Raw genomic sequence first — 27754 nt, forward strand, 5'->3', positions numbered from 1 at the left:
GCGGTTTCCATCGGTGCCACCTTTTTCGCGTGTGTCTAAATTCGCAGTCAGCAAAAACTGTTTTATTTTGCACATGAAAACCCAAACTATAATCCAATTATTTTTTTATTTATTAAATAGAAATTAAAATTAAATGCAGGCTTACCTGAAATTCCGTCTCTCGAGTACTTTATAACATGCTTGTACCTACAATGCGCGGTATCGCTGTGTGTGTGTTGACCATCAATACACTCAATGCGCGGAATCTTTGTGTGTGCATGTGCGCAATATTAGCGTTGTAACAAGCGGCGAGTTCAAAACATTTCCTTGAATGGTTAATTTTGCGCGACTTTTCAAAACATTTTCGCATGATGTTAAATTCGCGGTTCAACCTCAAAGCGCGAAAATAAAACCATTGCGAAAGAAACCACTTTTACAGTATTACAATACAGAGCTGAGAGAGGGCAATAGCGATTGTGAATACTAAGGGCGATAATCAATGTAACTGAACAAAAAACTGATAAAAAGAAAAATAAGAGGAAAGGAAGAATACATGACATTCAGTCCCTGAATCAAATGCAACTGTTTGCATACAAATGTTACTGTTTTCTGAGAAATCCGACAAAGTGTAAATTGTTGTTGCCATGGAAACCATATTTGGGAAAGGGTTGTCTGTGTTGCATCTTTTTATCATACCCTTTACAATTCATTGCTACTGTTTCATTAGGTAGAGTACATTTTCTTGTGTAAATACAGTCTTGGCCTTGGTTGTAGGATTACAAGTTCCTCTCAATTGTAAGATTTATCATTGACCCTATATTGGCAACACATGAGAGAAACCTAAAGTGAGTAAGTATGACTCAGATTTGAATATCTTCATATTCTTTTTTCCCCCCAGTTTTCATGAATCAAACCAGTTTCTTCTAATCTGTCTTCAATATAAGATACAGTGTATCAGTGACAGTCAAATGTGTTTAATTCAATGACAAGTTGATAATTTCTACAGCATAACTCTCCAGGGATTTGATGGGTTAAAATGTCATTACCTGCACTTGTTGACCTCTGGTAATTTTGGAATCTGGGAAATTTCTAACACAGCATTTGGTACAAAATTGTCTTTTTTTTTTAAAGATCTTTTCTTCTTCTTCTTCTTCATTTGAGGGGTGTCTGATGGGTGGTTGTGTTGACAGAGTTGGAAGAAGTTAATTATTATCACAGTATCATACTAGTATCATGACATCATTGAGTGCTTTAAGTTAATGTATTTATCTTTGAAATTTGCATTAATAGTCTGTCTCCATCCATAGCCAATATGCTGCTGTTGACAAAGGTAGGATTTTACTCTCTAACTCTATCATTGCTCGCAGGTAGCTGTGTGTAGTATAAATGTAGCACAAGCTGTGACCTGTAACACACAGCAATAGATACTACAGAAATCAAGGATAATTGATTTTAAAAGAATGATTTTGTAGCACAGTACATGTGTAGCAGAAGGAAAAAAAAAATAGACAGACTGAAAACAAGACTAAACCTCCCCATGGACTTGCTTGGCATCCATGATGGTAAACTGTGCCATTCACAAAAATTAAACATTTCTGAAAAATATCAAGCACAAACCTAATTTGTTTAGGTTTCTGAAGAGTGTACTTTTGATGCATTACTTCTAATTTTTTGTTCTCTTTTGTTCAAATGCCATCTCTTCTATTATCTTTGGTGAAAATATTCAATATCTACCAAAAGGGAGAGAAGGTTAGGGATAGTTGGAATCGAAGCAACATCATTGGCACATGATGGAGAAAGAAAGCACACGGCACATATGCTCAACGTCTTTTTTTTTAAGGACAGACGATTATTGTCGTCAGTAGCCCGGATCATTGTTTGGAATGAGCTCGGAATTGAGGGCATTGATGTCAACCAGCTCCGACATGGGGTGGTAGGAGTTCTTACATTTCCTCTCCCGGGGCGGCATGAGGAAGAGAACGCCCAGTCCCATGCACACGTGCCAGGCGCTGTGCACCCAGTGGTAATTGTCGTCCCGCTCCAGCGTGGCGTTGAACGTGATGCCTGCCACCGCCAGCAGCGTCCCCGGCACAATGAAGAGCAGCCATCGCCGCGGTGACGGGTAGAGCTTGCGCCGCTTGTATGCCTTTTGAATCTGTGGGTGGGGGGTGGGGAAGGAGGAAGGGAGGAAGTAGGGTAGGGTAGTTAGATGGGGGATAGGAAATAGGGAATATTATAATGATAACAATGTCATCTAATCTATCTGGGGCAGCCGTTCATGTGTGAGCACAGTATTCCCAGATGGTCCTGCTGTTATTTATATCCCAGGATTGCTTGGTACCTGGCTGCCCTTTAAGCGGCGGCACTATCTCTCCCAGAGGATTCCTGACATTATTATCACCCAAGCATTTTCAGCCATCCATTTCAGCACCAGGAACTACGCTGTACGCCAAGGTGATGAGAGACATACACACTAGCATGGGCAGTGCATTACAGTCAGTGAACTTAACCAACACAGGGCTGCCACCACTCTACATATGCAGCCAAGGTGTCACACAGGCAATACTTTAAAAGTTTAAGTTTTGAAGTCTGGCCAGTCTGACCTTAAACTTCATGAAAACTTCTCATGAAACTTCCTACTAAAACTAGGAAAATTTCCCAACCCCCAAAATCTTCTTTAATTTGTGCAGTCTGAATGCATGCAGCTGTAACTTCGCGAAGTACGTCACATAATAGTTTACTTCCTGTCTGCAGTCCCTCTGAAGCGGTTGGTGGCATGCATTTTCTCCTTTGTTGCGCATGTGCATCGGTGACCAAACTTCAACTTCAAGAAGTTATTGAGAAGCAAAATTTTGCGAAGTTTGGCTGAACGTGTAAACAAATGATATTTACTTTCTGTATAGCAAGATAATTTTGCGGCATGAAATTTTCACGAAATGGAGCTGATGGCCTTTTTCATGGCATGAAATTTTTCGCAAATTGCCACTGCCATTCAATGTTTATAGAATAGAGAAGAACTTTCCCGTGCACTTTAATGGCATGCTTCTTGGCTTTCACAAAGTTCACAAAATTAAAACGCCCATGAACATTTCTGGTTTTACATGTATGTATGACATCACAACCCAACGGGTAAGTACTCACCCATGATATAAGGAGAATACCAATGCCTGTACCAAGTGGAACTGCTATGGACCATAGACTGAATCTATCCCACTGGGCAAAGAAGGCTAAAACATATACTCCTACAAATATAAAAGGAAAACAAGATCAATGTCAATACACAGACGACACATAGATTAGAAATGCAAAGATTATCTGTAAGGTACATTCCAATCACAAGCATGGATGTTGGTCCTTGATAGAGATGGAGATTGAGAAAAAGCAGGCAAAACTTTTGACAAATCCCTTAAAAAAAGTTTTTAGTGCTTTTATGAATACAGTCTCAAACATTCTAACTCTGTATTGTGCATGTGTTCATACACACAAGACCACCATGCTCTTTCCAATTAACTCTTTCATTTAGTACAGAAATTCCATCTTGTAGGTGTCCACATCATTGGTAAGAAAATTACCCTGTATACTACAAATGAAGAAGCAACAACAACTACAAAACATATATTTTATTAATAGCACTGTAGAAATGATATGCAAACACACATGAAATGCAGTCATCGTACAATGACCACATGCAAAGAAAAAAAAAACCACACTAACAATACCCGTCCCAAAACAGTCACCTACCTACAATATGAAGGAAAGATTTGAGTTGCTGCGGTACCCTCGCCATGGCGATGAGTATAAGGAGGATGGACATGAAGGAGGCGAAGAAGTCACAGAACTGCAGCGTGTTGTAGTTGGTGATGCAGAGACAGCTGCCGGTGGGACAGTCTGTATCACACGCATGGTACATCTACAAAGAGAGAGAGAACATGTATGGTAATATGCACTGTGCCTTTAAGGAACGTGACTGCCTATACTCGTGGCTATTTAAAGGGGATGGCTAGTAACCGATCAGTGGGAATCAGTGGGAATGCTGAGGGATGATTGTTCCAATCCTTGTGGGATTCATTTAAGAGTACATTATATATCTATTGTTGTGTGAAAATTCTTTGCTTCAGAATGGTCTCATATTCAAGCAATGTGCAGTTTAATGTTTCCAGGTTAGCATGCCTGGTCAGTGACAGGAACATGACTGCCTATACTCGTGGCTATTTAACTCATTGAAGACCACTGTGAAAATGGACATTTTCTTGTAAGCTTTTGGGCTCATTCACGTAAAATGAATATCACCATGCTTTTAATTCTGCTGAATCACAATATGCAATTTATAGTAATATGTTCATAGAGCACAACATTTGTGTGTTTTTATTTTTATGCTAGTTTCACGTCTCGCGAAAATGCACAAAAAGTTCCACACTGCCAAATATACTTTTACAGTAGTATACTTGGGCAGGTGTCCATGGGAAATGCATGTTGTAACAAAATCAGCTGATGCTCAACAGCTTAATGCATTATCCACAGCCTCAAACTTTGCTACTACACTATTAAGCCTTGGCAAGCTGGTGGGTGCCTGCTCTATTGCAAAGGAGACAGAAGTAGCTGCAACAAGATATAGTAGTCCATCATTGTCATGAAATTCACAGCAGGGGAGAAAAAAATCATATAAAGCTAACATAGAGAAAGGCAGAGGGGTTGACATAAAACATACTGTTGGAAAGGACAGGCTACTTAAAAAACAAGGCACTGTATACGCCATATATTTCGTGAGTCTAAATTTTTGTGAATCGGGAATTCCCGACAATTTCGTGAGTGATTAAATTCGTGATCATGGAGTCCTGTACTGAACGGAGAAATGTACATGCATACGTCACATCCACATCGGGATCAGAGTCAATATTTTTGCGTGTTTTTAATTTCGCGAAAAGCACCCGACTCGCGACATTCGCGAAATATTCGGCGTATACAGTAAGTAAGAATAGTCATACATAGCTGCAACACTGAACATAGAAAAAAAAAAAGATACATCGCTACAAAAGCAAGGGAGGAATCAGCATCACTTTGAAACTCACTGTGGAGAAGAAACAGGTGGCGACAAAGGAGACTGACTCGGGGAAGTGCCGGCGGTGGATGGCCAACAGGGCGTCGACGAGGAAGATGAGGTTGCTGAGGGTCAGGAGGAGGACTTTGAGGAGGTAGTTGGAGAAGGCGAGCTGGCTGTCATCAGTGCAGCCCCAGCCGACGTAGCCTGTGAGGATTTGGAGGAATATCGTCACGGTGGCAACAATCATACAGGAAGCCCAGTTTGCTGTTGCCATAGTAACAGACAATAGGAACTGCTAGGTACTTTTCCGAAAGTCTCAGTGTATAATTCCTAGCACCTCAATGAGTTGTAGACGTGTGAAGGACAATTTCAGATCTTACACAACTTTAAAACACACGCAGTCTTCTACTTTTGGCTCTTTTTAGCCCTTCATATTATTTGCTCACAATAGCAAGCAAGAATGAGAGTCTGCATATAATATACTGACCATGTCAAGACAGTAAGTGATCTACAATAGTCACATGTAACTAAACTAATGATAAGCTAACTTACTGCTTTCTGAAATAGACATTCTTTATCTTTCAACAAGTACTAACAGATTTTATTTTGGAATATTTTCCTCTTTTTTTTCGAAATTATGTGCTCTATAAGGCTCCTTATGCCTGTTATTACTGAAATGGGTTATACAGAGTGATAAGTTTGGCCCTTTTGTCTACAAACATTACTACTTTACATGTACATCACCAGATATTCTGGCCCAAATTCACGCAGTTTGAACATAACTTTGTAACATCACAGGATGAACCAGTCAAGCTGCCTTACAAAGCTGCTGTCACGCTGTCAACACTTTGCAAAGTTTTAAGTTCTCAAAAGTTCTCAAAGTTTGGCCAGTGTGACCGCAAAACTTCCTGAACACTTTTTGATAAACTTCCCAATCAAACTAGGGAAATATCCTGAACCCTCGCAAATCTTCTTTGTACAGTTCTACACGCTCGCAGCTGACATTTGGTTGTCATGTGACCAGTCTACTGCCTGTTTTCGGGGGTGCCTCCAAAGCATGCGCACATTGGAATGTACGTGTGTGCATTGTTTGCATATCAAAAAATACCTGTAAGACGGCATGCACTTTCTTCTTGGTTGTGGATGTGCACCAGTGAAACTTTAGGGACTTTGAAAACTTTAACCCTAATCAGGCCGGGCTTTTTTGGCTATGCTAAGACCGGAGGGGGGCAGATTCCGCCACCCCCCCCCCCCACCCCCGAAATTTGGCATGCGTGACACCCACATCATAATCTACAAGATTGTGCCATAATATTTTTTGAAACAATCAATTTTTAATTTTAATTACACTGTAATTAATTATGCAAATTAAGCTTAAGATCATATTTTAGCCTAATTAAAAGCATTGAGAGCCTACTTTTTGGTCTGTAAATCTGTTTTGGCATATTCAACAATTGTACATCACAAAAACTTCCAAAAGTCACTTCAATTCTTATGTATTTAATTGTTTTCAGAATTTCTTATGTATTTCATCGTTTTTCAACTTTTGTTTTTTCTTTGTTTTTTTATTGTAAATTGTCACTGACCACTTTTCTACCATAATTAGCATAAAATTAATCAATGAAAGTAATCAATTGTAAAAATAATCCGGTTTTTATGACTTTCATGGCAGAGCACTGTTTTCCATAGGAAATGTACACAAAATCACAAAATTGTGCCCGTTTTGGGGTGACATGCCGTTACAAAAATGGGCGTGGCTTCGTAAAAATATGCGCGGACGTTGCACATTTGGTCACAAAAGTTGCGTGAGACTTGAACAAAGAAAGTCAAGAAGCCTCGCGATGAGGTCTTCTCATGTTACAGAATTATAGCGCGAAACGTTGAGGGGGGCGGATTCTGCCCCCCGGCCCCTTTAGGATTAAGAACTTTGGCTGCCAGTATGAACAAACAAGCAAACTTTATGGAAAGTTCTCAAAGTTAGTCTTCAAGAAATTTTGCCATGTGTGACTGCGGCTACGGAGTGTCAGGGGGGTCATACACCTACCGTTCTTACAGCTGCAGGCATACATCTGGATGCCATCTTGGGTGTGGAGTTGACACTGGCCGTTCTCCCCGCATCCATTGACACAGGGCTCCATGAACACGCCCACCACCAGGCTCATGTTGGCTGGGCAGGGCACCGGTTCGGGAGAGCCCGAAGAACTGGATATGGGAGTGGAGGAAAAGAGGTCACGATAATGATAATAATACTGGCAGGGCCCTCCGCTACAATGGTATCAGCACTGAAGAGGTAACCCTAGATAAAACTTGTTGTTGTTGTTACTCTTGCTATTATTATTTTTATTACCCTTATTATTATCATTATTATTATCAATACCTCATCATCATCATCATCACCATCATCATCATTATAGGAGTTGACTCTGAGCTTAAAGCCATTTACCAAATGCAGATGAAACAAAAACCCTTAAATCTTTAGTGCTTCAAATTAGTTCTAAAATGTGAGTTAAGGATAGAAACAACCAATGTAAAAATCTTGATCAGCATAGTCAATGTTAAGTATTGATAGATATACAAAATGTGAACAATAGTTATAATAAAATTGCTTTTAGAATAAAACATCTATGGTTATAGCTTATTGAGAAAAAATAGTGATATCTCCTTACATTTTAGGCTTTACTGCAATTTTTTTTATATGGTAAGATGTTTTGTGATACAACTGATCTACAAATATGCATCAAATCTGAAAACACATTTTTTAAATCACTGCTCCCAATGATAAACAATACATGTAAGTTTTCTTTATAGTGAGCTGTCACGCATTTTGTAAGTGGTTTTACAAAGTGTAAAACCTCCTCTTTACAGCTATGATGTAACATGTTTTTAAAATAATTTATTTTCTGGTGAAACTTTCACTATCTCAAGTCAAGCTCTGTCCCTTATATCTCAACCCAATGTCCCATCTCCACTTCCTTACCTACTCCAGGCTGTGCATGAAGCATACAAGCCCACATGCCAGAGTCCAGCAGGCGGGAAGGGGTAGTAGAAGGGGACGACTCTGTTCGTGCTGACATCGCTGGTCACCATGAGATCCCTGTCACAGTCCAGGGACCTTCCATTCCAGAGCGGGGGTGTGCTCCTCTTCAGACACATGATGGAGGTGACATTTTGGTCCTGCAGAGATAGAAATAGGAATATAAACAAGTTCATCTTCCTTCCTTTCATTCATTCATCCTTCCTTTCATTAATTAATTAATTGATTAATTAATTAACTAATTAATTAACTAACTCATTCATTCATTCATTCATTCATCCATCCATCCATCCATTCACTCACTCACTCATTCATTCATCCATCCATCCATCCATTCATTCATCCATCCATTCATTCATTCATTCATTCATTCATTCATTCGTTCGTCCATCAGTCTGTCCATCTGTCCATCCATTCATTCATCCATCTATCCATTTATTCATTTATTCACTACAATATCCCAGGTTGACACCACTGTTAGACACTTACAGTGAAGCTAATGAGTATGGTATCATTTGCCTTCTTTTAAAATCAAAACACAGTTCTCAGAAGGGCTCAAAATTCATCTTCTACTATTTGGAATTTGTCTGCAAGACATCAAAAGGAATTACCAAGAAACTTGTCCGGCTGACGCAATTTGCCAGGATAATGAGCTGTTTTGGAGCATTTTGAGATCAAATGTGCAAAATAATTTAGATCAGATGCATATGACTTTAACTCATATGACATGCCCTTGCTATTCAATGTTTGGTAGGTAGAACATTATATGATGCTAGATCATGCACAAGCAATCACATTTTCTAACAAGCCGCATGCGTTTCACTTTACCATGGAAGATCGGTGGATACTGCTGTGGCTCGACTTGTCAAGTACCGATAATTGATTATAACAAATTACAAAGCAACCTTGATTGGGTATGTTCTCAGAATGTAGTACTTCTAGCGAAAAATGTTTTAGTTCATATTTCACATTTTCCTCATTACCCAACTGAAATCATATAATCATGGCATTATTTCACACATTTCTATGCATATGAGTGAATTCTAGAGCAAAATTTAACAGTTATGCAGGCACATGAGAACTATAGTTTCCCTTTAATTGCACGAGCAGGATGAACCACTTTGTCTGGTTTTGCTCTGAGAGCAAAAACTCTTTGCAAACAGTAAAGCAATATCCGCTATGTGCGTCTTTAAGCTAGGCAGAGGCCTGCACAAACATTTCATACATGTATATATGAAATACATATGAATTATATTTTACTATACTGAGCCATTTATTTTTTGAAGTTTCTGAAACTATCAGCTTTTTCTCCTTAAAAAAAAGAAAAAGATAATTAAACAAACACCAATGCAGAGTGTACAATAGAGAAACCTGGGAAACATTCTGAACTAGTGACAATGGTTTCACTTTTTTGTTGTTTGTTTGTTGCTTTTGTCTGGCTTTTGCAACTTACTGGAGGTGCTTCGTCAAATATGCTGGACCGGAGCACCAGCGTCCCCCCGATATCATCCACAGCAAGGTCGAAAGAGGCGATGAAAGGAACCCCGTTCTTCACGGTGTATACCATGTCCGAGATGTTGGTCTTGGAGCTGAAGAAGGCCTTCGACACGGAGCCTCCGTAATAGTCTACCGACAGATGATCGATCTCCGGGCAGAGGTCGACGTCGTCTGCCGCTGCGCTCGCCGAGGAAAGAGGGATGGGCGTGGGCGTGGAGTCCCCGATGTCTATGACTGTTTCCTCCGTGAATTCCCCGGTGACTGTGACGGCGCTCTCCACCTCGGGGTTAATGGCGTCGCTGAATTCTCCCGGTTCGGGGAGGAGGGTGGAGGTGAAGGCGGTCAGACTGCTGACCGACGAATTTGGAGAAGGGAAGCACGTTTCGTCACCTCTGGATGGAGCTGGCTCAGAGCAATACATCGACTCATGGCACACTGGAATACGGTAGAGTTGGTAAGGAGGAACGAAGGAGAGAATGAATGGAGACAATAGAGAGAGAAATATAAAGACACGTCTTCAATTTTTCCTTGCTAGCTCGCTAGCTCAATCTTAAGATTCCGAAAATGATGAATGAGAGTGTGAAAGCTTTACATACAGTACTCGTGACATGGCCGAAGATGGCATATGAAAGCAAGCAATGAATGAATTCTCCTATGGGAATGGACACTCATTTAAATAAAACTCATGATTCTTTCCTTTATTGCCTTAAATATAAATATATCATTTAAAAAGAAATATCAACACAAATCCAATTCATATTTTATTGCTATGAAAATGAAGATATATGACTGTGTATTCTGTGATTCAGGGCATCCTCAATAAAAGCTTTCTGTGAGGTGTCATCCTCCATACTAATACTAATACTTAGTGCATTTCATCACATTAAGTGTACTTTCTGAGAAGAAATGTAGCAACGCTATTTAGATGTTGTTTATGCTATGTAATTTCACTGTATTGAAATAATAGAATAGTTTAAATTCCACAGGCAACATAGATTCCTAGCAGTGCAGTACAGCAAAACTAATGTGATGGCTCACCTGTAAAATCAATGGTGAGGTTCCCTTCGACATTAAGAGAGGAATCGTTGCCAAGTTTCCTCAGGGTCACATAGTACCACGTATCCCTGATGACAGGTGTGATGTCGATGGAGCAGCCGTCAAACTCTTGATCTTTGCGCAGACAGACCCTCGTTTCCGACTGGTCAGAGGGCAGCTTGGTGTCCTCGACGTACATCTGCAGCGGGCAGTGGTTCTGCAGTGACTTGTTGTGTGACCAGGCCTGGCACTCGTCCAGCTTGAACGACAACGATGATGTGCTGGGCTCAGCGAGGAACCTGGCACATGACATGCAAGATTGATAAAATATTATGCATAGCAACAAAGAAAAGGCAATGATGACAAGTGGTATCATGATGTTGTACCCATGCAGTCATACATTCACGAAAAATAGATAAATCAATGGTTGAAATGAAAATGAAAACGAAAAAAGTAATAACTAGAGAAGCACTCTGAGAGCGCAGACCTCCATCAAGCATTCAGCTCATTTCCACCACTGATCTTGTTCTTCCATAGAGATATCAGTGATTTCCACCCATACGTACTTATACTATAGCATGCTGAAAGTGTTTATAATAGTGTGCTGAAAGTCTCCCGATTTCCCAATATAGAAGCCTTTGTTACGTCATAGAGCCTCAGCTGCACAGCGTGCCTCACGCTAGCAGAAACTAGAGCACACACTTTGGTGCGCGCATGCAAACCTCAAATTCGCGCAGCCTGAACTCCCAAGTTCAGTGACCGTACCTGCCAAAATATCAAAAATCCTTCATAAATTCCCCCCAAATTCTCGGATCACTACCAAAGGTTAATCGTTTGTTACTTGTGTCATTCTCAACCTTTCCTGCAAGTTTCATCCCAATCCGTTATCTACTTTTTGAGTTATTTTGCGCACAGACAAACGAACGAACGAACAAACAAACATATGAACAAACCCACGGTAACGAAAACATAACCTCCCCCCCTTGGTAGAGGTAATAAAGCAATGAGAATAGTAGTTATAGCAGTGGGGATAGTAGTAGTAGTATCAGTGGGAGTAGCAGCAGTGTTCATAATAATAATAAATCATACTAGTAATGATGATAAAAGTCATATATTGTCATCATCTTTATTATTATTTTCATCAAATTTTGATAAAAATAATGATTTATGATTATAATAATAACAAAATTAACAATAATGGATTTGCTTTTGAAATCATTCTCAGGTTTACACTGAGACAAAACAGAAATCTCTACTGATGGCTACCTTTACATACAAAATGTATATCACATGATTTTCATTTCATTCATATAAGTTTGCTTACAGCAAACAAGGTTCCATATCCTATAAACGGTGCACATTGATCCCCTGAAAGCTCTAAAAGCTATTGATTCATGAGATTACATGTACTTTAACTCTACTGTAACATACATTGCATGCACTATGATTGTGTTGTCAGCATGGCGGACATTATGGTTGTCATGCGTACCCCCATGTTGCTGAATTGTGTTTCAAAAGTGGTCTATGGCATCAAAGCCAACACACCACCTGTCCATGTATAAATGCCACCTCTTTGCTTTCCTTGGTTAGTCTTTCTGGACTTAATTTTAACTACAGTATACGCCATGTATTTAGCGAATCTAATATTTAGCGAAATGGGACAATTTCGTGAGTGGTTAAATCTGCGATCATGAAGTACAGTACTGAACAGAGAAATGTATGCATGCATGTCACTATCATGTCCAGATCAGAGTTAATAATTTTGTATGTTTTTACATTCGCGAATAGCATCTGACTCACAAAATTTGTGAAAATAACAACCTTGTAAAATATGTGGCGTAAACAGTAATTTGTGGTTGGTTAATTACTTGAATATTGCAGTGTCCGAGTTGACTCCCATAGAAAAAGCATTCTTCCCGCCACTGCCCAACGTCTGGACAAAGGACAACCTGGTGTAGACCAGCCCCACCTTGGTTGAGTAGTGGCATGTGGTAGACAGGCCCTGTAGAGAAATTGAGGAAAAGTTATTTTTTATTTCTCTTATAAAGTCACTTGCTTAGCTTTAACAGGATGAAAATGTAGTCATGTACATACCAACCCAAATTAACAAGCAATGTTGCAATGTTTCAGCATTCTTATAAAGAGTTACATAGAATCTGTGGTTATTTACAGATTTAAACTCAATTCAATGTACAAGTCATAGATGTGCGCTCAGTGCAAATTGCATTTTGGTTGATGAATAGTTCCAAGTGGAATAGTGGAGAGCATTTAGTCACAAATTGAAGTGATTCCTACTTGTGTTGAAAGTAATATTGCTGACAAAATAGAATTTAAAGGACAAGTCCACCTTAATATACATGTGGATTGAGTGAATGCAACAATATTAGTAGAACACATAAGTGAAAGTTTGGGGAAAATCGGACAATCCGTTCAAAAGTTATGAATTTTTAAGTATCTGCGCAGTCACTGCTGGATGAGAAGACTACTAAAGTGTATGATGTCATATGCGTACAACAATATAAAGAAAATAAAAAGAGAATTTCACAAAACTTCACTTTTTTAAATAAAGTTCACATTTCTTCGACTTGTTACTGACATGTTAAGGGTAATATTATTCCCCCTGCCTTCTGAAAGAGAGAAGTCAAGTGTTCTTTTGTTATGCGAGAAAAGTGAAAATATGTTGAATTGTCTTTATTCTTTCTTTATATCGTTGTACACATGCGACATCACAAGCTATAGTAGTTTTCTCATCCAGCCTTGAGTGAGCAGAAACTTCAAAAATTCATAACTTTGAAACGGATTGTCCGACTTTCCTCAAACTGTCACTGATATGTTTTACTAATATTGCTGCATTCACTCAACCCAAATGTTTGTGAAGGTGAACTTGTCCTTTAACATCAGTGGTATATGAGATTCTGGCACTCAGAGAGTTAACTTCCCCAACCATCAAAGCTGGTAACCATAGAGGATATCAGTGAAAAATCAGGTTTCATTACCATGACCCTCTCGTTAACATGAAGACTGCATTTACCAGTAATACAGTTACCAGGTCTGCAAGTTACCTTCTCTCAGTATAAGTTATCCCATACATAATGCACTCTGCTCTCAAAGTCTTGATTTGTTCTTTAGTTATTAGTAGAAACAGGTAAACTGTGTAACTCACTATTATTAAAGGTTCTTGGAGAAAATGTCCCACAGATATTCTTGTATTTGTGTGTATTTTTTCATTTTTTTAATGAACATATTGTATTCTTGTTTTTGTTTCTTTGATATGTTTGTTATTGTGCAATGTAAGATGATGTATAAGTGATTTTATCGGGCACGGACCAGCTGAAGAACAGCCATTGGCTGAAACAGGTTCTGTGCGAAAATAAAATAAAATAAACTGAATGAATAAATAGATATTGATTTCCATACACAGTAACTCAGTAAACAATCCTACTATTCTGTGAAGTGTATCTACCTCCTGCAAATTCCTTCAGACTGGGTATGACTGCTTGGGGGCAGAAAGGGGAGGAATTACCACACAGAACCTCACCTTGGACTCTTGGTGTGCGTCAGTACCTACGGCATCCCGTGTAAATTTTTAACATCCTACCCACATTTAAAGCACTTCACTACATTGGCTGAGCCGGTATTAGAACTTCATTACTGAGTAGATTGACTGACAGCATCACATAATGCCATCAAAAGTAGTTTCAATGGCAGCCTTGCAATTATTATTATTATTATCATATTTTCTTGTGCTGTCTTCTAGCACCTATACTGATTAGAGGCTTCAATTTTTGGCTAAAGCTGTTACTATGATATTGATATTTGAACAAAGCTTTATTTCTCTGCATGCACAAGACTACATGATAGTTTTCTTTCAAAAACTGTCTCCTTTATAGGAAGGATGATGGAGGGGAATTGTTTGGAAACACCTGGCACACACTACAAATTCTGGTGGTTTTCTTCCTCTTTCATTAAAGGTCTACGTCCATACAATAAGCCTGCACTGAACAAATTTCACAGCATTCTACATGTTTCTACTTGAAAGTGCTAATTAAAAAGGCATCAGCCACATACATAGACTGTGTCACTGGAAAGGCAATCTTATGTATATTTTGAGACTTTAAACCAAAAAGTTGTAAGATTCAGAACTCCTGGTATGTGGAGGCAGGGTGGTCCACAACTTGAAATTTTACCATGTTGCAAGCTCAGAATCTGAGAATATTGCAGAAATTGAATATGCGCGGAGCGCACACGATGAGTACGTAGTACGCAATATTATGCTGCTTACATTCAATGTTCTCTCTCATGTTTTGCACACAAATATCTTAAGTACATGTACCTGGTAGTTTGATGTTTCTTATGTTACGCACATGTTTTGCACATTTTTGAATACTTTTACTTTGAGCTTGTTGCAAATTCTTGAGGATGTTGCATAGCATGTTGCTGGCTTTTTAGGATGTTGCACAAGAATTTTAGCATGTTGCAGCGACATGCTAAAACCCCTCGTGGACCACCCTGGGAGGTAGCAGAATGGGTGGGTGAATTTTTTGCTCCTGGATAACACAGTTTGGTGTTTTGACCCTATAGTATATAAATCTCCTGCCACTGTATTGATATGAATTGTCAAATGCTGTCATAATATTAGTTATTTTAATATGTGGCTAATGTCACATATAGAGATAAAGTATTGTGTGAAGGGATATATAACTTGTTTTGGTGCAGTGAAGACGTGTGCAAAACAGCTCATCTGAGTTGTGCACCCATCCTGATTATACTTTAATAAGCAATATGCGCACCTGCCTGCACACTTTATTCAGAGTAGAAAATAGAAGGAACTGATAAGCATAGATTATTAAACATGCTGAAAAAACTATGTCAAGTGATGAGGAAAATAAAGTGTAATCATGGACTTCCTTACGGTGCTCAGTTTTCAAAATACCATTCCGTGACACCCAAAATTGTGCGACACGCGATGAATTGATGTGGTGATCATGCAACCCAAGTTGGACACAAAGCTTTATTAATAACTACACATTGCGTAATTTGGCCTTTGACCTTGTGTACAGTATCATGCCGTGCCGTTTTGATTTAAATTTTGTGATTCACTGAACGTTATCAATCAATCATGTCCAGCTGCACTGATACAGCATAATTTTTTCACAACTTTCGTGATGCTTTGCTCATACATGTAAGTGCCAATGTTGGCTTGCATCAAATTAATTAACCCTTTCATAACCACAATTTTAAATATGATGAATAGCTTAGATGCACATGATGGCTGTGCAATTTGGGTGTTTACGCACCTTTTGCTGTATCTTGTTGTTCTGTTTCAGTCTGTAAACGGCAATAAACCAGTCACCCGGCTGGATCCACTTTCCCTCCAGAATCAAGGAACTCTTCTTGGGGGGAATGGGGAAGACTTTCGCCCCATCTGTGGGAAGTATTGTGTCCTCAGGGAAGGTGAAGTTGTAAGGATTTATGACTGGTAAGCTCCCTGCCTCCACAGCTCTGGAAAAAAAAAGTGACAAAATAGCAAGATATTTCAAATGAATTTGCAATTGATCTACAAATTGTTGAACTTGGTGCAAACAATTAGAAACCATGTCATCATTAATCATTAGCTCTTTTCAGCAATGACAGTGCTCATTGATTTAGATGACAATTTATGTACTCATTAGGCATCCTACAGAAAGCACTATGCAGTAAGAGTAGTATTCACAATGTCCCTTGATTATTAACATCGCAGATGCATGAAGGACAACAACTCCTTTCCAGTGTTAGCCTGGATCATATTTCTTGAAGTTAAAAAAGGACTGTACAAGATGTGACATGTAGTCATATTCTAAGGATGGCAATCTACGCATACCATAATGGAATAATAAAGCCCTATTGACATCTCGATCTGACAACACACATCATGACAAGGAGAGTACATGTACTACCAATATTTCTTATTTCTACATGTACCTGTATGGTGTATGTACCATCACACAAAGTTTTCCCCCAAAATGTAATTCCATGTACTTTTCTTTGTGTCTGTATGACTGCAGGGCACTGCTGGGCAAGGACTGTGTTTTTGCTATTTAACAGTTACATGTACATGTACTCATTTGTCACTAATAGTTTTCAGAAAGAAAAAAAAAATGCTGAATTCACCAGGGACAACATCTGTGCAATTTTTAGCTGGGTTCATGCTCTGTAACAAATCATCACTAGATGAAATCAATGTACAATTGTAATATACAGCAATATATTGCTGGCCCCTGCATGCACCCAGTCACAACCACTGCATATTACATGCAGGCATGATGATAGTTAGTCTACTGATACATACAGTTTGTATCATGCTTCACTAATTATTGATACAGTGGACCAGATAGTTTAGAAGGAAAAGTATTGAACGTGTAAAATGCATGTCTATTGCATTCAAACAGATGAAAGTCACACAGAGAATTATATTCAAAGATGTCCATATGACAGGAGTAATTACTTCCTTTTTTTTCTTCACCACAGTGTGTTTAAAGCAAAAACATAATAAGTAAAAGTCTTCCTTTTAACAGCCTAGCAGTCCCCTTTATTTTCAGCATTTTATTTTTCAATTTTATTTTCTCAAAGATAAACAATACATTATGGCAACACAAAATACATATCATGCACAACAACATTTTGAAAAAATCTCACAAAAGAAATTTAATATGCAGTAAATGTTTCACTGCCCCAGCTGATAAGAAAATTGTACATTTGTATAAAAGAGCAGGAAAACAAAACAAAAAGGAATCCTACTCATAGCTGTGATAAGCTAATGATTTCTTCTTAAACTTGACATAACGTTAGCAGGACATGCGATATGCCCCTAGGGGAAGTACGTATCAAGAATTCTGGGGTCTTTGGGCTTGCATCAACCGCTGCCAGCTGGCAAAACATGCAAACTTGTGGCTCGCGTGTGTCCCACCACAATTGAGTCACAGTGAGGGAATCGGTAACCCACTTTAAACCTGCCATCACAGATGGACAAGTGTATTTACAACAACAACAAGGGCTTAAAGCCCCTATCTGCCATTCTAGAGAAGTATATGACACACATACACAGGCACACGCACACACATTAACAAATGAGTTTAATGTCCACATAATCTGAATGACAAATAAGAAAGTATGTACCAGCACAACACTATGTTTTCATCACCACTGTGAATTGACCAAGTCTCCTTTGGACCCCATACATCTGCCCTTCTGAGTGCTAATTAGAGCATGGGATCACACTCTGCCATCTGTAATGTGTGATCAATTGGTTTAAGTAGAATCCATTTTTATTTTCAAGGGTCAACAAATTACCACATACAATTAAGTCCAGATATAAAGATCAATAGCTCAATAGCTGGACGCTTTTTAAGCTTAACGCTTAAACGCTTAAATAAAAACAAAGATAGATGAATGGATACAATGGACAATTACATTTTCTTCTAAAAAAGTAGTATGATTTCATATTGTCATGACATCAACCTTTATGGTCCTGTAACCAGTTCTACAGATGAGTTTACATGAATATCACATGAGGTTTCATTGTTACCTATTCTGTATTAAAGTGCAGGGTGAATTTTTACATGGAAGGGTGAGATTTTTATTTCAAACCTTGGAAGGGATAAAAAGGCAAAAATCTGCATGTATCGATCCAATTTGATGGGTAAAAGCTTCCCTGAAATACAGTGGCAAGCTAATATTGAAGCTTTAATTATGCATGTTATTATGGGGGTACAATGTACAAATCAATGATATGAGTTACACACAAGTGTCTATACAGTCACTGAGCACATGTACTGTCCCTACCATGACTTAGCTGAGCACTCATTTGTATTATGATGTACAAAGTGCAGCATGAATTCTATTTTTGTATCTTTCCACCTGTAAACAGTGCTGAGCGCCACTACATTATGGTGGCATTATACTGCAAATTTCCTTGCAGCCCCCTCTGTTTCCATGCTAAAAACAAGATGCGTGCATGAATTTACAGTATGTGTATACTGCTGGTTAGGCTGGCACTGAACACTATCACATAATATACTGAACATATTGTATGTTGTCAAACAATCAGAAGCAACACAGTCTGTTGAATTATTGTCAGCTTCGTGAGATGTGTATCTGACAATACTGTATACCCTATATATTTCGCGGGGGTTTTATTTTCGTGAATTTCGCGAGTCGGGAGCTATTCGCGAAATTAACAACACGCGAAAATATTACCTTCCAAAATGAATCCCTTGCCTTGATGATACGAACATTTCAGTACTAGAATACCATGTCATGGCTTACCGAACAGACCATACTGGCTAAGCTTGTTTACGCACGTCCATGTCTACTTACGAATACTGTAGAGAGCCAATCCATTATCGCAAGGGGACCAATCGTCAGAAATTTAGCGCGATGGACTTAACCACTTCAAAAATGTTGAATTCTAACTTACTAGTTCGCAGAGTTTGGCAAGTCTTTTTCATGCAGTGTATAACTAGTATCATTCTTATATGCTAGTAAGTTGAAAATTCACACTTTCTTTGCCACTTCATATTTTCTCTGGTCCCCCAATCGCGAATTTAACCACTCGCGAAAATGTGTGACATCGGCAATTCGCGAAAATTTATGTACGCGAAAATTATAGCGTATACAGTATCTGTTTACAGCAACAATTATTTCATATGACACAGTGAAATTCAAGGTTTCTAATCAATGCTGGGATCCACACTACATCTTTGCACTTTGATACCAAAGGTAGAAGATTTATTTCCCCAAGCTCATTATACAAAAAAGTGTGTAGAGCTTGAGCATGTCTGTGTATGCAGCAATTTAGCATATTTTGCACTTGGGGGAAAAATAGAATGTCTTGATGCAAGACTACCTGAGAGCATCTCAGCACTGTGCACAATGATAGGTCACTAATTTCCTGGATAGCCACTCATTTCCTAATAAACATGATTCTACAACCAGGAATGTCTGTAACAGTATATTATTGCAATGCTGTGTCTCATTGATGAAGGTTACCATACTTGTGGTCAACATGATCATGTTGAGCAGCTGCGATTCCCAGAATTTCGCATCAAACAGGATCTGTATGCATTAAATCACAGGGTCATGTTTTCTTTACATAGTACAAAATGCATAGGTATATGGATGTAAACTTACTGGATGAAAACCCTTGTATTATCCTCTTTGACCTGACTATATCACTGTCCCATTTTCTTTGCTCACTTTTCAAGTAATTTCATTGAATTATATTTGGAATAAAAGCTATTTTCCCTATTCCATCTCAAATGAACTCAGCTCCACAACTGATACAGTAATCGCTGTACAGTTGTATGTGATGATCTCTTTTGTGGAATCTGGGAGAATATATATAGTGGATCAGCTGTTATATTTTGCGAGGATTTAATTTTTATGAATTTTGTAAATCACAGTTGGACAGCAAATTTAACAACATGCGAAAATTTCACCATACGCAAAGTAATAGTGTGCTTTAGATGGCCACTGTTTCAATTCACGAAAACAACATCTTGCAATGGCGGATGTCTATGACCTAGTCCTCCTCATTTGCGAAAATATCTGTACTCAAAAATAACAGTCCATACAGTACCTGGTACTTTAATCTACTATTAAAAGGGAAGGTTATAGTCCACTCAGTCCACTCAAATTGAAGTTCACTACTGAACAATAACAACAAAAACCAACAAAGTAAACATTGGCAGTAGACAATCCTTTCTATGAAGATCACATACAGTTGTATAATCCTTGTTACACCATGGAGCTAGAAATCTAACTGTCTATGTCCATGGCAACACTGACAACGCTCTACGATGACTAAACGTGGTATGACTGCTTTGTAGTGGGTTGTGATTCACCGAACACGGCGCCTTGTCTTCCTCAGTCGCTACAAACAGGTTGTAACATATTTGCATTAGGTGCAAAGCAGGGTCACAAAATGTCAATGAGTGCGCAGTCTGCAAACCATGATGTGTATTTTGTTTACCACTTCATGCATGCTTGTACAATGTACAAATCTGATATACTCTGTACACCTTAACTGCTTTTCAATGATTACGGTGAATTGCTTGTCGTAGGTCGTGTAGAATGATCTTAGCAATCGAGGTTTGCTAAAGATCATTAGATTTATAGAATACATGTGGGACCCACACACATTCTGTCCATAGTTGGGGTTTGTGTGATTAAAAAGAAAAAAAAAATGAAACAAAATCTGGGTATATGGTATATATAGCAAGTACAATAAAGTGTGTAGATAGAACATATTTGCTGTGTATATCATAAAAAGAGATTATAAAAACATCCTATCAAAACTAACATACCTGATTATTATCGATTCATTCATTTTTTTAATCACACAGACTCCAACTACAGATGGAATATGTACAGGTCCCCCGTGTACTCTTTAAACACTAATCTAATGAACTGTAAAAGGGCACTAGGACACACATGATGGAATGAAAAAGTGCAAAGTACGCCGAGATGCAATTTGCTTTTTCCACCTCAAATTTGTATATACACACATTGGATCCAATTTTTCACAGTCTGTCCATTTCCTTGTTTTCCCTCCCTCTCTCTCTCTCTCTCTCTGTGAGTGTGTGTGTGTGTGTGTGTGCGCTGCAAAATCACTCCATTGCCAGATACTGTGATTTCCTTTTCCACTTTTATTGCTGAATGTATAACAATCTTTTCTTCTTTTTTTTATGTGTGCAAACAAAAAACTTTATGAAGGAGTTTAAACACTTTGTTTAAACAAGAATCAACTGTGAAATCATTGAGCAATTTGCATGAAGATTCATTTTCACACAAAAGAGATGAAAATTCACCATACTGTAAAAGTGGGTATTTTTGCAGCTAGAGTAATTTTTCATGCTCTGCCAAGTAGGATGAATTTCATATGTCTTTAATTCTACGAAATCAAGACATTACACTGTGGTGCATTGATACATCAACAAGCAAGAACATTTGCATGCTTTTATTTTCATGATAGTTTCTGGTCGCATGCTTGTTTCTGATATGCATGTAAGTGTCCACTTGTACAGTTACTGTATTTCGCTAAAAAAATGGGAGAAAATTAGAGTACCAGTAGCTCAGGCATATCAGTCCATGGTCATACATTGCATGGTTTTAGAGTTTTCTCATGTACACAAAGACATACTGTGCACAATATTTTAGCTGGAAGTATCTAACATATCTATTTGAAGAAAAAAAAAGCCAAAATAGCAAGATCCTAGTCAATGAGACAGTAAACCATGCTGAACTGTCTGAGTTTTGTCTCTTTGATGCACATCAGAATACTGACTCAATTTTCATGCCATCATCACATGACATGATGAGAGAGCTATCATTTGAAAATGTAATCACTTGATGCTACTTAATCCTGACTAGACTCCAGCTTAAATTCTTTTCCCCTCTGGTGATAATGAATGGCTTCCGGTGCAATTTGACAAGAACCATGATTATCTTAAAGGAAACCAAAGCCAAACTAGAAATGTGGATTGAGTGACAGCAGCAATATTAGTAGAATGCATCAGTGAGAGTTTGAGGATAGATTTAATCAGACAATCAATTAAAAATTAATGAAATTGTATAAGTTCTGGTGCTGTCATCACTGTACAAGGAGATGACTACTCTTCATGATAAATTATGGACAATTACATGTATAAAGAATTGACATACTTTCACTTTTTGCCCATAATGAAAGTACACATTGACTTACCTCTTCTACATAGAAAGCAAGGTGAATAATATTACCCCTAACAATATGTCAGCAACAAGTGAGAAATTCTATTTTCTCTACACATTACAGACATACCTCCAACCCCCAACCCCCCCCCCCCCCCCACACACACACACGAACATGTGCATGCATGCATTACACAGGTATAAGACATAAACAAAAGCCAATAACCATTTTGCAAGAATTTGTACATTTGTGGATGGCATAACCTGCAAAATATTGAACTACATTGGGGGTGTTTGTACATTTCTGGGCACTGTCCAATTCTACATTTGTGGGTAATTTTCTACATCTCAGTGGTTGGTATTCTCCTACATTAGTGGGCATTGTGATTGTTTCTACATTTTTGTGGGTTTATTAGGTGACTAGTGTATTTTGCCCATTTCTCATGTATAATGTAGAACTCCCAAAAATGTATAATATTATTCATCACATTGTAGGCATGAAAATAATTTGTGTGACTATGCATAGGCCCTTGAAGGGGATAAAACTATCCCCTTGTTCACACTAGTCCCCACAATGCGGGGAAAGTCCTGCACTGTGGGACTTTCTCCTCAAAAAAAAACCACCATAATGTGAACCCTCACTGGGACTTGTCCCCACCCACGACCCATCCCCACAAAGCAAGTCAGATTGTGGGGGGGGGGGGGGGGGGGGGGCAAGATTTGGAGGAGAGAGTGACACAATACCTTGGGGTATAATTGATAGTGTCAGCTGTGGTCATCAAATGTGCTCATGTGCAATGTCTGATTTCAAGTGGCAGAGCTTGCCCCAACCCCCAACAGCTCGGGGGCAGTTAAGATAGCAGTGTAGACGGTCAGTCGGGGTCTAGTTAACGCAGGGACTATTTATAAAGACATATATGGATGGAGTAAATGCAGCTATATCAATAGAACACATCAGTAAAGTTTGAAGAAAATTGGACAACCAGTTCAGAAGTTATAAATTTTATAATCTCGGTGCTGCCATCACTGGATGAAAAGACTACAACAGTTTGTGACATCATACATAGATGATATTTAAAGAAAATACAACAACCAAAAATTCCAAAAATGCTTGATTTTTATGAAAGTATGCATTCTCTCCCTTGGCTTGATACAGACATATGCTTGCTATTATGTAATTTCATTTCCTTTATTTTTGAAACATAAATCAAGTGCTTTTCATTATGCTAGAAAAATGAAAATGTGTTGAATTCTCTGTATAATTTCTTTAAATTGTTGTCCATGCATGACCTCACGAAATGTTGTAGTCTTTTCATCCAACAATGGAGGCACCAAAACTGTATGAACAACTCTTAACTTTTAAACAGATTGTCCTTTTTCCCTCAAACTTGACTGATTTGTTCTCCTAATATTGCTGACTTCACTCAATCCATAAATATTATTTGCCTTTCATTTTCCTTCAATATACCCAGTGCACATTGACAGTGCGCAAATTGCTAATTATTACCAAAATGTGTCAAGACATGTAGTTTCTCCAAGGAGAGTGAGAGACACTATGGCAAAATCATGAAATAGGCCCCACTGCAGTGCGTGTGCATCCGTGCGTTAGCAAGCAGGGTTAGTTTAGGTTCAGGGTTAGGGTTAGGTTTAGGGTTAGTTTAGGGTTACAGTATATCTATGGTTAAATTAGTCGAGGGACATCCGCAAGTCTTTACGAGAATAATAGGGAGAAAGAAAAGAAAGAACAAAGAAAAAAAAAACACTTTCTGTGGAAGAAAGCCCCACTGCTGTGCTTATGTACCATTAAATGCCACACAGTGGGACTGAATTCACGAGTATTTTAAACAGGCAAGCCACCATAGTATTAGTACGGACACGCAGTGGTGGGCCTATTTCACAAGTATGCCGACACTATATCGTAGAGAATGTAAAAAGAGAAGGGGTAATTTCTTACACCATCATTGTAAGATCTTCACAGTCCTCCGGGTGGTTGATGAACTTTCTGACGTACCATCTTGCGTACGTCACCTGCTCCGGCAGGCGGAAGCGAAAAAGAGCCACATTGCCGTAGTCCTCATACTCCCTCACCAACTTTTGACCGTACTGCTGCTCTCCCCCGAATTGCCCTGGAAACAGTGGATTCATACACATTAGCACAGTCCAGTGCAGCGGTCAATGCAGTGATTCTAAAAGAGTTGATACAACTGTATTATTGATAATGCTGCAGTGCAATGCACTTTTGATTGTGCAAATGGTGACCAATATTAACCCTATAAAGCCTAAGCTAATTTGACCCCTTCCAGGCCCAAAGGGGGGGGGGGGGGGGCACATTGTCACATTGTGCCCGCTATATGTAATTTCTTTAATGATGTATCACCATCATATTTGGCACATGGGTAGAACAACTCATAGTCATACTCTAAATGACCAAAGATCTGAAATTTCTCGAGGTCACCCACTGATGGCATTATTTACCAAAATATAAAGAAATACATGGGAAATATGCTAAAGTAATTTTTCTTAAATTAGAATCTCTTTATCCCCAGAATATGTTCTGATTTTATACCAATCATTTCATATTTGCCACTATGGTAAAGAAAGTCAATCTTCAATATTTGTTATAGTTGAAATGTCTAAAGGTCAACACATGGGGTTGCTACTCATTAAAATGTAAAGAAATATATGAGATCTAGATGATGTATTGTTTGGGATCTAGGTTCATAGGCCCTCTTGTTATCACATTTCATATTTCAATAATATTGGAATTTTAAGCTTGCAGATTGATATATAAATGATAAACAAATGATACCACAGGCAAAACTTGTGTGAAAATGACACAAAATAACAGGGTAGTCTTTGAAAAATGCTGCATTTTCAATTATTTCTATTACCTGGGTAGATCTAGACTAAATTGTTTGATGCCCATGTCATATAAAAATTAATAAGAAGACCATATCCGTGTCATTCACAACCAAAATTACTTTACATTTTGGTCTTTCAGCAAATAATACAGCCAAAATAATCCCTATTTCATCCATCATATTGTTAGAAAGCCTAACTGAAATTGGAACAGAAAAAGTACACGTATTTATGGTAACCCTACTCGTACATATCGACCGCCCTTATTGAAACCGACCGCGTAGTATTGACGCACAGAACGCTTAGTACGCACTTCACTGCGCGCAGAGCACATAAAAATGGATTGGCTTTGACTGTCAATGAGAATGTGTGGGAAAACGCGAAAATTCACTGTTCATTAATGGTTTGAATCAAGGACAAAATTTCGAGTGAATATTTTAACCAAATCGTAATGTAATGTCTATGGAAGTTTCTAAAAAGCTTCGTACAACACGGCGCGGTGTTCAATACAACTCCAACTCGTTTGTGTGCATTGTCAATGCAAAAACAGCGGTCGATCTAAATAAGGAGCGGCACCGCGGGGAGCTGAAACGAGGCCATGCAAGTTTGACAGCGATATTTTTGCACTGAAACTTCAAATCGAAAAGGGATCAACGGCATTTGATAGTGCTCGATTTTCTAAATCAAATGGGTAAAGTTTTTACGTAATTTTCAGTGGTAAATATTCTTATCAAGCAAATAAACATTAGGCGGTCAATGAATAGTTACTGTAGCCTGGTCCAACCATACATGTATACAAAATTTCACAGACATCGTTGTCAGTTGACGGTTGCCATGGCAACCAGCAATAATATCATGGGTCGCACTTAACTTTTTTTTTTAACTAGCCAGGCGGACTACTTAGAATCAATTTTGACACTGAAGCAATATTTTGGCTAGCCAGACGGACTAGAGTAAAATATCCAGTTTGCGGCAGTTTAAGCATTGTTACGAGTTTTTCCAACTTGTAAACAAATCAGGCAAATTATTTTCAACCATTTCATATATCATAGACAAGATTATTCATTAACGCAATTGTTTTCATGAAAGAAATTTACCATTGACCAACGCAGTTTTCATGATTTACCAGGGCAAAACCCGGCACAATTTTCGCCGATAAGGGCGATATGCGACGTAGTATTTCTGCTTGCGGCACGATGTACAATCCCTATGCAATACGCGCGTGCTCCGCGATATTTAGCTGAACGCCTTCACATGTCTCGCGAACATTGCGTAAGCGCCAATTCCCATTGCGAAAGCACGTGAAAATAGCGTGCGCACATGCATTGGCCGCAAACAAGATCGCACTTCTGGCGGTGTTGTTGATGTCTTTCTCGTGTTTTTCTCATTTTTTTTCGATGGTAACATCCACTTTCTGAAAAAAATGGCGGCCCACATCGGCTCGCGAAAATTCTATTTTACGTGAGGATATGTTTTCAAAATCCATGAACATCGAGAAAACGACAAAAAATCCAGTTTTTTGGACCATTGTTTCTTAACTGTTCTGTTAAGAAGTACCGAAAATTTCATTTTGGATGCGATATGTTGTCATTTAGGTGAGAAAATTTCACTTTCGTCAGAGATCGTGCCCATTTTATCGGTTGGTTTTTGTTGATTGCTAGTGTGTTAGTATATGTGTAGTGTGCATGTAACAGTGCAATGCTGTGTTTAGCTGTATATTACCGTGTATGTTGTACCTGCCGCGAACGGCTGCACGGCCGCTTACTGACGCAGTTACTCTAGTTACTTCAGAATTTTATGATTTTTAGCTAGTCCGACATGATTTTAGGTGGCCAATGGCCAGCGGACCATCGCCAATTTCGAACCCTGAATAGTCTATCAACATAGCTAAATTACATATCAAAAATGTTCACAATAAAATTTTAGGAAAAGTCATCAAATTTGCTTGAAATTGGGTAAGGGGCGTAGAGGTGGCAAATGAAAATATATGGTAGGGGGCATAGCACAATGTGCCCCCGGCCGCGGCCAGCTGCCTTGGCTTGGTTGGGCTTTAAATAACGTTAGAGGTTCTACCTACTTCAGTGCTTAGTTTAGGGTTATCAAATCAAATGCAGAACAATGCTACACAGGCAATTACTCAATAATGTTTCAAAAGAGTGAAGATAGAGAAAAGAGAAAGCATAGTCGGCATTCACTTTCTGAAAAGTCGCATTTAGATCAAAGACACACCAATAAAGCTCAAACAAGGCCAAGACAAGGGCCTCAAAAATACACCTTACAACCACCACACGGTAATTAATATACGGGACTGTCTCCCAACAATGCAAATGCAAGCGACCATGCCAGCAGCTGGCTGGACGAGATGCAGTCGCAGCGCAGCAAGCCGCGCCGCGCCTGCACGGAAGGGATGTCGTTATATCATACTTACCGGTGCAGTGCACTCGAGTCCCACTGACAATCGCTAAAACAAACAATAATCGCATAAAATTATAAAGCACCGGCGCCATCATCTTTTTCTTCGACCATCAACGGTTATTCTCCCAGAGCAAGAGCTGAATGCACTTTGTTATTGAGATTTATAAATCCCCAAAATTCCGAATATA

The 27754-nt window shown here is 38.7% G+C and overlaps 1 protein-coding gene across 1 annotated transcript; it reads right to left on the minus strand.

Annotated features, from left to right (window-relative positions):
* Nucleotides 1-1837: 1837 nt before the first annotated feature.
* Nucleotides 1838-27754, minus strand: LOC139734864 (post-GPI attachment to proteins factor 6-like). Its single transcript, XM_071645645.1, has 12 exons — nt 27580-27754; nt 24247-24418; nt 15884-16088; nt 12455-12588; nt 10590-10885; nt 9508-9986; nt 7998-8194; nt 7065-7222; nt 5049-5224; nt 3721-3889; nt 3121-3221; nt 1838-2134 (listed from the first exon to the last, which is right to left on the minus strand). The coding sequence occupies exons 1-12, from the start codon at nt 27659-27661 to the stop codon at nt 1838-1840; spliced, it is 2466 nt and encodes an 821-aa protein (XP_071501746.1). The 5' UTR covers nt 27662-27754.

Source organism: Diadema antillarum, unplaced genomic scaffold (genome assembly GCF_040938485.1).
Source record: "Diadema antillarum isolate AM-2024a unplaced genomic scaffold, OU_Dant_1.0 seq00000550_RagTag, whole genome shotgun sequence".
Taxonomy (NCBI): domain Eukaryota; kingdom Metazoa; phylum Echinodermata; class Echinoidea; order Diadematoida; family Diadematidae; genus Diadema; species Diadema antillarum.